The following is a 12,517-nucleotide window of genomic DNA, read 5'->3' on the forward strand; positions in this document are numbered from 1 at the left end:
GCCAGAAAGGGATGCAGATGAACTGAAAGAGTGTCCACATAACGCGCACCTGTCAGCGCTCTCTGCAGCCGGACAATGGGGCCTAATTGCGACCATGAGAACGCTGCCCAGACCAGAACTGAGCTACCTCCCACTTGGACCCGACCTTGTTGACACGCAGGATCCATAGCTTTATGGGGCATACGCCACAATCTCACGCGCTATCAGTTAGATACAACTGGAGCCGGGATTGATCGGACCATTCCACTCGCCGCCACTGTTCCATGGTCCATTTCTCATTTTCGTGGGCTCATGCACGTCGTTGAGCTCTGTGTCGAGGTGTCAGTAAAGGGACGCGGCTGGTGAAGCCTATGCGGTGCAGTTGCCTCCTTACAGTGCTGGTAGAAATGGGTCCCTATCTCCCAACATTCAACCGGGCGGTGATCTAACTCACAGTATCCCGTCGAGCGCCCAGCGTGGTTCTGTGGAGGCGACGTAATGTCCGTAGGTTACACATCCGTGGTCTTCCCGTGCGGCGGTTTACAAGGGTGGTAACATTCTCTCTGCGATATTGAAGATGCACCCTTAAAATTGTTGACCCGTAAACCCGAATTTGCGTGTAATCTCCTTAATGCTATGACCCATGCGCCGTGCGCCGATGATCATCTCACGTTCAAAGTCGGTTAACTCGCGACGTGTTGCCATCTTCATGACACTGGTGTCTGTGACAGACTGCTCAGCTACGCTGCCGCTAGACGCTCAGGGACCATACACGGCACATTTTCTAAGTGACTCTTGGCCACTCAGTGTATACCACATGAGATATGTAGAATAAGCCAAAGTCTTAAACATATTGTACTTTCTACTTGTTTAGAGCAAGTGCTTTCCTGCCCTATATAGTCCCACTCCTCATTGTTTTACCAACGGTAGTATTCAGGTTGTAATCAGGCCATACATACAATAATGTACCTTTCAGCTGACATTGCTTCGTTCGTATTGAAGTACGTCACCTCTAACTGTCGGGAACAAAAGACTTAGATCATTTTATCTGACAGATGAGTAGGCTAAAATAATAATTGGTGTATCTTGTCGTTTTGCCATAATAACTCTGGGATTTTGTTACTACAGTTAATCAAAAGTTCTTGGTATCAGATCATAGTTGTCTGCAATGAGACTTTGTCCTGATAAGAATATCGACGGAAACACTGGTTAGAGGTTATCGCTCCAGCAAGTTTGATGAAACGTTTCCTTGTGTATGATATGCAGCCTCAGAATTGCAACGATTTGGAACATACACTGGGAAGGGAACCAAACTTCAAAATAACATCATGTATTGGATTCAGATACCAGCAAATGATCTAGGAACAGTTCGTGTCAGAATCAGCCGTAATGCATTACAACCCTTGTATACACATTCCAACTTAAAGAAATCAAGAGGGGTTAGCAATACATTTTGCAAGCCCTCTTCTCTATTTTCAGTCGCTGCCAATAAAAGCAGAACATATGGAAGTCTTAATGGGTATGCGCACGTATATTCCAGTGGAATTCAAAATATTTATGAAGAGCTAATGGATGAATAACTTGTTAGTGAACTGATTTCTTTGTAACTTGAGTCAGAATAATATGTACAGCAAGAAGTAACTTCAGTGTCATTATTTTCTACACATGAAGTATTGGCAGTGGTATGAAATGAAATGGCGTATGCCGGGAGTGTCCGAGGACAAGTTCGGCTCGCCAGGTGCAAGTCTTTTGATATGACTCCCGTAGGCGACCTGCGCGTCGTGATGAGGATGAAATGGTGATGAAGACGACACATACACCCAGCCCCCGTGCCAGCGAAATTAACCGATTATGGTTAAAATTTCCGACCCTGCCGGGAATCGAACCCGGGACCCCTGTGGTCAAAGGCCAGCACGCTAACCATTTAGCCATGGAGCCGGACATTGGCAGTGGTACGTTGTCCTTTTCGCTGTGATTAGTGCCCAGTTGTAGTTTCTCTTAAAGTTGTAATCCCCACCACTTGTCAGACTGATATGTAATACCTCCTTCTGACTCACTGAGGAAAGCTACGGGAAATAAACTCACTCCTCAGTTCCCTAGTATACCTCTTAGGCCGTTTGAACTGTTGATGTTGGGGATTCAACCAACCTTCGGTTTTAGAAGTCGACATGCTATCTCAGCGTCACTGAAAATCTATGTTAATTAAACCTTAAACCTCTAGCAATGGAACCAAATATAAGAAACGCGTCTTTTAATGTATATAATTTATTTTAATGAATTAAATTATTTCTGATAAAAACATGTGGGAACAATGGCAGGAGGGTACTCGGAATGAGGAGATAAAGGCTAAGTTAAGAATGACTTCGAATGATGAAGCTGTAGGCATAAACCGGTTTCGGTGGTGGGGTCACGTGAGGCGAATGGAGGGAATGAGGCGATAAAGGCTAAGTTAGGAATGAACACAATGAATAAAGCTGTGCATATGCTGTAAACTGGCTTTGGTAGTGGGATTACCGTATGTGAGGCGAAAGGAGGAGGATGGTTTACCTAGGAGAATAATGCGCTCGGCCATGGAGGGTAAGATAAGTAGCGGAAGACGAATGTGACGATGGTTCAACTCGGATTTTACTGATTTAATGATAATAGGCGTGGAACTAACGAAATCACAGACATAGTTGTAAATAAAGTATTGTAGAAACGCTTAGTAGGGGCTGTCTGGCCGAGGCGGTAAAGGCGTGCTCGGATCGCCCGGAAGGACGTGAGTTCGAATCCCCGCCAGGAAGTCGTAAAATTTAAGAAACGAGATTTCCACTTCCGGAGGTGCATATGGCCCTGAGGTTCACTCAGCCTACATAAAAAATGAGTACCAGGTTAATTCCTGGGGGCAAAGGCGGCCGGGCGTAGAGCTAACCACTCTACCCCATCACATGCCGCGGTTAACAATGGTGGAAGCCTTTACCTTCCACTCCTCCAAGGGCCTTCCTGGCCTGTATGGAGGTGTCTTTGTCTTTGTCAGAAACGCTTAGTTACTTCAAGCAGAATTGCAGACTGAAGACTCAAAGGTGTAACTGTGTGCGTGTGTGTAAAATAACGAGAAAGAAGAAGAAGTAGAAGAAGAAAGGGCGGCTCACGAAGAAAATGTGGAATTTTCTGAATTGAGAGGCATCCAAATTAGTGAGAAAGATCTGCGAGGCATAGACATTGCGGAGGAAAAAAAATCAATGACCGGGATAGTTTCAGAAGGATTGGAAAATATTATCATGGCTTTATGGTGGCGTCGTAACCCAGAAGAGAGCTTTGCCAAAAGCGCTAATTGATGGACTCAAGGTACACTACAAGACGTTAAAATTGGCAAACAAACAAGATCAATTAGACACAGAGAATGAGATTGGTTATTAACACGTAGTTCATAGAGGCTCTGTTCGAATATAATAATAATAATAATAATAATAATAATAATAATAACAATAATAATAATAAAAGTCTTCGTCAACTGTTACCCCTACAAGTCTTCGGAGTATCGAAAATGTTTTACCTGAGATGAGTGTGGGGGAGTGTTAATGAGCGAATAAGTCTACTAGTCGCTGAGGCAATTGCGTCACAAATGCGATCTAAATCTATATTGATAAGTCGAATGGATGTCTACACATTCCTCACAAGCACGCTGTATATAGGACACCGTTCTAGCCGAATGTACGATCAATCAATCAATCAATCAATCAATCAATCAATCAATCAATCAATCAATCAATCAATCAATCAATCAATCAATCAATCAATCAATCAATCAATCAATCAATCAATCAATCAATCAATCAATCAATCAATCTTCATTTGCATTTAGGGCTATCGCCTGGGCGGCAGTTTTCTTATCGGGAGCCTTTTCATAATGGTTTAAAGGATGTACAAATATATCACACATATCCCTTGTTAAATTTCTAATTCCTCTTCCTATAATCGAGCGCTTGCCCCAATTTGTTCTCTTGAATTCCAACTTTATTTTCATATTAACATTTTTCCTACTTTTAAAAATTCCATTCGATAGCTGTAGTCGCTAAAGTGCGGCCAGTATCCAGTATTCGGGAGATAGTAGGTTCGAACCCCACCGTCGACAGCCCTGAAAATGGTTTTCCGTGGTTTCCCATTTTCACACCAGGCAAATGCTGGGGCTGTACCTCAATTAAGGCCACGGTCGCTTCCTTCCCACTCCTAGCCCTTTCCTGTCCCATCGTCGCCATAAGACGTATCTGTGTCGGTGCGACGTAAAGCAACTAGCAAAGCTAAGCTAAAAACTCCACTTATTTTTCTACTAATGTTATGCCAATCCATCTCTCCACCGACAGCTCGGAAAATTCCACTTAGTCCAGCAGCTCGTCTCCTTACTCCCAAGTCTTCCAAGTCCAAAGTTTACAACATTTTCGAAACACTACTCGCTTTTTGTAAATCGGCCAGAATTAATCGTGCTGCTTTACTTTCTATTTTTGTATATTTTTCCAGTTTTCTAATCACGTAGTCCTGGTGAGGTCCAAAACATTAGAACCATACCCTAACTAGGCTCTTACCAGTGACTTATACGCCCCCACTTTTACATCATTGGTACAAACCCTCAATACCCGCATAACCAAGTGAAGAGGTGTTTAAACTTTATTTACAATCCAGTTCATGTGATTACCGCAATGAAGATCGTTCCTTCTATTAACACCAAGGCACTTACTGTGCTCCCTATGCGTTACTGCCACCCGATCAACACAGTAATTAAAACTATTCACTGTATAATATCATTAATTACAACAGAATTATATGTAAATTACACTGTGGTATTATTAATAGAATTTGTCTTACCAAAGATGAACACTCCTTTGAGGCCCATGTTGACTGCGAGGAAGGCGGAGCAACTTGGAGAAGATCGCCAGTGGTAGCTGAGTTTGTACTGAGGTCATCTGATATGAAGTGGTCTTGAACTCTCTCTTGCGCCTTACTTATATTGTTCTGAACCTTTTTATCACACTCTTAATAATAATAATAATAATAATAATAATAATAATAATAATAATAATAATAATAATAATAATAATAATAATAATAAATTTTGCTTCTATGTCCCATTAACTACTCTTAAGGTTTTCTGAGACACCGAAATATCGGAATTTTATCCCGTAGGATTTATTTTACCTGCCCTTAAATCTACCGACGCGAGATTGGTGTGTTTGAGCATCCTCAAACATCACCGGACTGAGCCAGGATCGAACCTGCCAGTTTGCAGTCAAAAGGCCGGTGCTCTAACGTCTGAGGTACTCAGCCCGGAAAAATAATGTTATTACGAAACTCTTCTTAATATCCTTTCAAATAATTAAAACTGTTTGATAATCTTTTAACTGTTTGAATGTCGGAATAAAACATAATTAGCTTATCAGGAACACCTGTGGCAAATTATATCCCTTTATCACTGTGGAAGTGTACGATTTGCTTATATTGAGTGTAGGGTGATTACCCCAATTTCATCCTCTTTATCTTAAAACAGCGGAATAAAACATCCTCACTTTCGTTAATTATGTGACTCGATCTATCCATCTCACCTTAAGCATTCTCCTGTAACACCACATTTCAAAAGCTCCCGTTCTCTTTCTTTCTGAGCTAGTTATCGTCCATGTTTCAGTTCGAAACAATGCCATGCTCCATCTTTCTAATTCTTATATCAACGTTCGAAGTGAACAAATTTATTTTTTTACGAATGACCCTTCTTGTTTGTGCTATTTAGCATTTTACGTCCTCTGTTCTTCTGCCACTGTTAGTTATTCTACTGCATCTACTTCCTTTAAGATTAGATTTCCTGCATCAGCTGACTTCCTTCGAATGCACTCCATTACTTTTGTAATGGATTTATTTATTTTATTCTTGTACTCTCTCCAAGACTTCGTCCATGACATTTAGCGATTTCTCCAGATCTCTCTCTTTTTGGTTTTTTACAAGTTGCTTTACGTCGCACAGGTCTTATAGCGACGATGGGACAGGAAAGGGCTATGAGTGCGAAGGAAATGGCCGCAGCCTTAATTAAGGTACAGTCCCGGCATTTGCCTGTTATGAAAACAGTAAACCACCGAGCTCGATAGCTGCAGTCGCTTAAGTGCGGCCAGTATCCAGTATTCGGGAGATAGTGGGTTCGAACCCCACTGTCGGCAGCCCTGAAGATGGTTTTCCGTGGTTTCCCATTTTCACACCAGGCAAATGCTGGGGCTGTACCTTAATTAAGGCCACGGCCGCTTTCTTCCTATTCCTAGGCCTTTCCCATTTCATCGTCGCCATAAGACCTATCTGTGTCGGTGCGACGTAAAACAAATAGCAAAAAAAAAAAAAAAAAAAAAAAAGAACAGTAAACCACGAGAAAACTGTCTTAAGGGCTGTCGACAGTGGGTTTGAATCACTATCTCCCTAGTATCTCGAGATCTTCTGGAGAGTCGGATAAAATAAAAAATATTCTCGGCGAATCTCAGAGTTTAGATTTCCTCTCCTTGGATTGTGGGTTCGTACCCCACTGTCAACAGCCCTGAAGATGGTTTTCCGTGGTTTACCATTTTCATACAAGGCAAATGCAGGGGCTGTAACTTAATTAAAGCCACGGCCACTTTCTTCCCATTCCTAGGCCTTACCTGTCCCATTGTCGCCATAAGTACTATCTGTGTCGGTGCGACGTAAAGCAAAAAAAAAAAAAAAAAAAAAAAAAAAAAAAATCCTTTGATTGTGATTCCCTTTCCAAATTCCTCTTTGTTTCCTTTTACTGCCTATTCATATAATCGATATAATTATCATTATCCTTTATAAGCAGTAGGTACTGTGAAGCTGCAGATTTACCTGTTTACTAGGCGTTCCAAAGAACATTTTAGAAACTTCGGAGCATTGCAGTTTGCGCCCCGAAACGCTCTGATATGCAGCTCTACTCGAGTGTTCGTTTCAACATATAAACAATGCACTGTCAAAGTTTCACAGTGATCCCACTTCACCATAGGAGATCGTCCCCTTGTAAGTTTTGGGATACGGAATATGAATGGATTCGCAGCATAGTTGGTACTGCTTAGAACCTCTCTCTGAAGAAGACTCGCGGAACAGGAAGAGCAGGTGATTCCGGATTCTTGATGCTCCTGAGTTATGGCTTATAACTTTGCAGTGCAGTTCTATTTTACTAAGCATTCACGTGTGCCAGTAATAAACTTGACATTTTAAATGTATCTTAAGTAGAAACCAAGAAGTTGGCCATTAAAAGAAATGAAAGTAATGAAACATCTAATCATATGTGATCTGGAAGTTAGTTACAGACATTTGATGGGTAACAAAAGGCCTCGATGCATATTTACTTGAATCTACGGAATTGATATGAACTTAATTTATACGTCTAGTACTCGTATTGTGTGAGTGAATATCTGTGTTTACAGCACATGGGGAGTTGTAGTAATTTTCCAGTGTAGGCGATGTTTTCTGGCATAAAGCCACAAGCGTTGGTGCTAATAGGGTCGATGGTTACAGAGTAGGTTTCGTGTTACAGTTGGCCACGGGTGGTCCGTGGTCCCATAGCTATTCACTCAGACCGACCAACCGAGTAGAGGACGGGAGGCCATGGTTCTTTACCCTGTGGGTGGGGACGGTAGAACAACACCTGCAGTATTCCCTGGCTGTCGTAAGAGGCGATTAAGATGGCTCCAGGGGATCTCAACGTGGGAGCGTCGATTGGTGACCACGGTCCCCTTAGCTGAGTCCTGGCATTGCTTCCCCATACTTGTGCCAGGCTCTTTCATCTATCCTATTCGGCCTCCTTTGGCCAAGTCTCTTTCTTTCCGACCCCGACGCTATTAGAGCATTCGACACCTAGGGGCTCTTATTTTCACTCCATTCGTGGGACTTGTCTTTCTTTGGCCAATATATTCATTTTTCGAAGTGTCGGGTCCCTTCCATATTTTCTCTCTGATTACTGTTATATAGGGGATGGTTACGTATTTGTCATCATCATCATCATCATCTGTTTACCCTCCAGGTTCGGCTTTTCCCTCGGACTTAGCGAGGGATCCCACCTCTACCGCCTCAAGGGCGGTGTCCTGGAGCTTCAGACTCTTGGTCGGGGTATACAACTGGGGAGTATGACCAGTACCTCGCCCAGGCGGCCTCACCTGCTATGGTGAACAGGGGCCTTGTAGGGGGATGGGAAGATTGGAAGGGATAGACAAGGATGAGAGAAGGAAGCGGCCGTGGCCTGAAGTTAGGTACCATCCCGGCATTCGCCTGGAGGTGAAGTGGGAAACCACGGAAAACCACTTCGAGGATGGCTGAGGTGGGAATCGAACCCACCTCTACTCAGTTGACCTCCCGAGGCTGATTGGACCCCGTTCCAGCCCTCGTACCACTTTTAAATTTCGTGGCAGAGCCGGGAATCGAACCCGGACCTCCGGGGGTGGCAGCTAATCACGCTAACCACTACACCACAGAGGCGGACTACGTATTTGTACTTCTTCTTAAAACAATAACCACCACCACATCTAACATCGTTCTACCGTGACTCTACACATCTGCATTCGGGAGACGGAGAGGGGCTGGTTCCACCGATGGCTGTCCTGAGAATAGCTTTCCGTGGTTTTCCATTCCCCTGCACTAAGGCGAATGCCGGGGCAGTTCCTAGTATAGGCCGCGGCCTTCAATCCTCTTACCTTCACCACATATATCTTTCTCCATTACAAATCTCCTGGCCTAAGAGACGGCGTCACCGTCTAAGAGGCCTGCCTGCCTCTTCAGGAGAGGAATGATAACACTTTAATAGTAGTAGTGTGAATATATGTATCTTTTGTGCAGTACCTCCACCGTTTGAAACAGTTATTTCTCATAGCATGCCAAGATATGTAGAACGTAAGGTACGTGCCTGATGAATGATCTTTATTAACTTGGTGGTCAGATTGTATTTCAATCTGTTGAGAACACCAGCAGCTGATGTCATTTTCTTGCATATTTCCTGTATACAGTGACTCGCATAATTATTCGGACAGACATGATTTATTATAGTTTCCTTTGTATTAGTGGTTTCAGGAATAATAAAACACTCATATAAATTAGATACAAGTTTCTGTATGGAATATAAAAGCTAAACATCCATCATTCTTCTAATGAACATGTTCAATGAAAATATAATCATTAAAAACAAAATCAAAATCAAAACCAATATTGCACAAAATTATTCGGACACTTGTCATTTTACTTATGGTCCTAAAGGTTCAGTATCTGGTGGGCTTTCCTTTCATTATAATTACTTCCCTGAGTCGACTTGGCATGCTCTCCACTAATTTCCGGATGTAATCGGGAGATATCTTCTGCCACTCTTCTTGAAGTCCATTTTTCAGTTATTCTCTAGATGTAATTATTGTTTTCCTTATTTCTTTATCCAGTTTGTCCCAAAGATTGTTAATCCCATTCAAGTCTGGTGACTGAGGCGGTGGATTCAGCACCTTTGAGCAATTAAACAATAACCATATCTTTACATTCCAGGCTATATGCTTTGGGTCGTTATCTTGATAAAATTTAAAATGTTCACCAATCCCCATCTTTTCGGCACTCTTTTTCATATTGTCCCTCGGTATTTTAAGGTATTGAAAGTGGTCCATTTTACCCTCAATAAAAATCAATTCACCAACTCCATTCGCCGACATGCACCCCCACACCATTAGATGTCCATCGCCATCTTTCACAGTTGCTTTCAGATTTTTCTCTTGAAGCTCAGTATCAGGACGCCGCCAAACTGTTATCCTCCCATCAGATTGAAATATGTTAAATTTACTCTCATCAGCAAATATAACGTCATTCCACCACTCATTGTCTTCTTTAACATGCTCTTTGGCAAACATAATTCTCTTCCTTCGATTTACTTGATTTATGAAGGGCTTCCTTCTTGCAATATGGCCGTGAAAGTTACCTCTTCCGAGCACTCTCCGTATCTTTTAGGGATGCACTTTCTTTCCGGTGTCTGCGGCAATCTCCGTAGCGAGTTTTGGAGCACTTAACTTGGGTGCCTTTTTCATTTTTCTGATGATATAACACTCTTCCCTCACAGAAAAAAGTTATTGGACGTCCCGTATGCGGTGGATGTCAATTCTATCTTCCTCCCGGAATCTTGTGATAATATCAGAGACTGTACTTTTCTTAATTTGTAACATTTCAGCAATTTTACGACAACTTTTACCTTTGGCATGGTGAAAAATTACTAGCTGCCGCTGTTCGATTGTGCTCTCTCTTTCTCTGCGGCCCATTTTCACCTACATTGTACACAGCACTCTAACACACTGAATGTTTACGTTCACATTGCCCGTGGTTCTTTTACATACGACCTCTGCACGGCAACTGACTTTTGTCCAAATAATTTTGTTGAAGCACGTTAACTGCGTTCTAAGGTTCCGTGGTCACTGGTTCTCCTGTTTTCTAAAAGTACACATTTGAACGTCGTGTTGAATCTGTCAAACTGGGTTCTGTCAGAAACTAGTTTGCGTGTACAATATTTTCTCTGAAATACAGGGCCAGTGTGTAGCAAAGACTATAATTACTAACGTGTCCGAATAATTATGTGAGTCACTGTATGTGTTCAGATACTCGGAGACATTTTTAAGACACGTTTGAGGCCCTCTATAGAGAATTTCCCATTATTTGGGAAAATATAACCAATGCATTAATATTGAATAATTGAGGATTATAATAAACGAATGAACTACTTACCTCATTTTCACTTCGTTTCATTATTCGTCCCACAAACTCGAATGAGAGACACCTCAGCATGACTCAAATGAAGACAAATCACCATGGAGGATGCCTGGACACCTCCTGGCAAAGATTTATGAGACCATAGTGGGCCCAGTAGCCCTTTATCATCTACTGACTAAGAGACACGAGTAGGTCTCCCACACCAAGAGTTGAAAGTGCTCAGATGGAAATTTAGACTGACTTGTCGTCACCACGTGAGAAATGAGCATGTTTAGCGGAGACTTGACGTGACACCAACTGTAAGAAGACGTAACGGCAGCTCGGTGGCGTAAATGGTCCTCCGCTTCGACCCAAGAGGGCACTTGACTCCTGGAAGAGCTGTGAAGTGCAGGACAGATAACATCAAGGACGATATGCGAGCTGTCGATGTGAGAAGTGGAAACGGTACAGCACAACACTAGGTGGGGAGCGGAGAGAGAGAAAATTATGCGCTGTGAATTATGTACTGTCCGCCTCTGTGGTGTAGTGGTTAGTGTGATTAGCTGCCACCCCCGGAGGCCCGGGTTCGATTCCCGGCTCTGCCACGAAATTTGAAAAGTGGTACGAGGGCTGGAACGGGGTCCACTCAGCCTCAGGAGGTCAACTGAGTAGAGGTAGGTTCGATTCCCACCTCAGCCATCCTGGAAGTGGTTTTCCGTGGTTTCCCACCTCTCCACCAGGCAAATGCCGGGATGGTACCTAACTTAAGGCCACGGCCGCTTCCTTTCCTCTTCCTTGTCTATCCCTTCCAATCTTCCCATCCTTCCACAAGGCCCCTGTTCAGCTTAGCAGGTGAGGCCGCCTGGGCGAGGTACTGATCATTCTCCCCAGTTGTATCCCCCGATCCGATGTCTGAAGCTCCAGGACACTGCCCTTCAGGCGTTAGAGGTGGGATCCCTCGCTAAGTCCGAGAGAAAAAGCCAACCCTGGACAATAAACAGATTAAGAAAGAAAGAAAGAATTATGTACAATACAATAGTTCATTCATCATGTTAGTCAATCCTACGTAAGGAAGCTTGTGTGTGGGCTTGTACCAGGTGTGTGCATGTCTTTTCCGGTTTCAATAAAAGATGGCGCCAGCGAACAGTGTGCAGCGTATGAATATGACACATATGTCAGTCTGTTCGTCTGAAATTAACCTATCAACACACAAGTTGAGTCCGCCAAACACTAGCGTCTGTGTTGTATCGTTCAGTCATCATGTCGACGTTTGTGTGTGAAAAAGAACATTTGCGGCACGCATTGCTTTTCTTATTTAAGAAAAAGACTGTGAAAAGTCATAGTTTGTTGGTATAAACATATGCTGAACGCACTCCATCGATTAGAACATGTGATACATGATTTCGACAATTTAAATGTGGTGGTTTCAATGTGAAAGAGAGTGCGCTCTCCGGTAGACCACAAAAGTGCGAAGACGAGCGATTGCAGGCGTTACTGGATGATGACCGTTAATGCACAATGCTATCGCCAAAAATGATTCAATTAAATCACAAATTGATTGAAAGACCGGAATGGGCCAGAAGACATGGCAAAGTGATTTTGTTACACGACAATGCGCCGTATCACACAGCAAGACCAGTGAAAGACACCTTGAAATCGCTTGGATGGAACATCCTCCTGTACCCGCCGCACTCCCCCGACCAGGCGGCATCTATCACCTCTTCACTACAATGGGGCATGCGCTCGCAGAGCAGCACTTCAGCAATTTCGAGTAAGTTGGAAAATGGCTCGACAAATGGTTTGCCGCAAAAGACAAGCAGTTTTTCTGGCATGGTAT

General features: G+C 43.1%; 1 protein-coding gene across 2 annotated transcripts in view; it reads right to left on the reverse strand.

Annotated features, from left to right (window-relative positions):
* LOC136874071 (UPAR/Ly6 domain-containing protein qvr) overlaps window positions 1–12,517 on the reverse strand; it is a 695,631-nt gene that overhangs the window by 345,292 nt on the left and 337,822 nt on the right. Inside the window, exon 1 of one of the 2 annotated variants that reach the window (XM_068227649.1) lies at window positions 4,822–4,925. The exons of the other annotated variant lie outside the window; for it this stretch is intronic. Within the exon in view, the coding sequence (XP_068083750.1) occupies window positions 4,822–4,849 (28 nt within the window). The 5' untranslated portion in view covers window positions 4,850–4,925. Of the gene's footprint in view, window positions 1–4,821; window positions 4,926–12,517 lie in introns of those variants that run through there. 2 annotated transcript variants of the gene reach the window in all.

Source organism: Anabrus simplex, chromosome 5 (assembly GCF_040414725.1).
Source record: "Anabrus simplex isolate iqAnaSimp1 chromosome 5, ASM4041472v1, whole genome shotgun sequence".
Classification (NCBI taxonomy): Eukaryota; Metazoa; Arthropoda; class Insecta; order Orthoptera; family Tettigoniidae; genus Anabrus; species Anabrus simplex.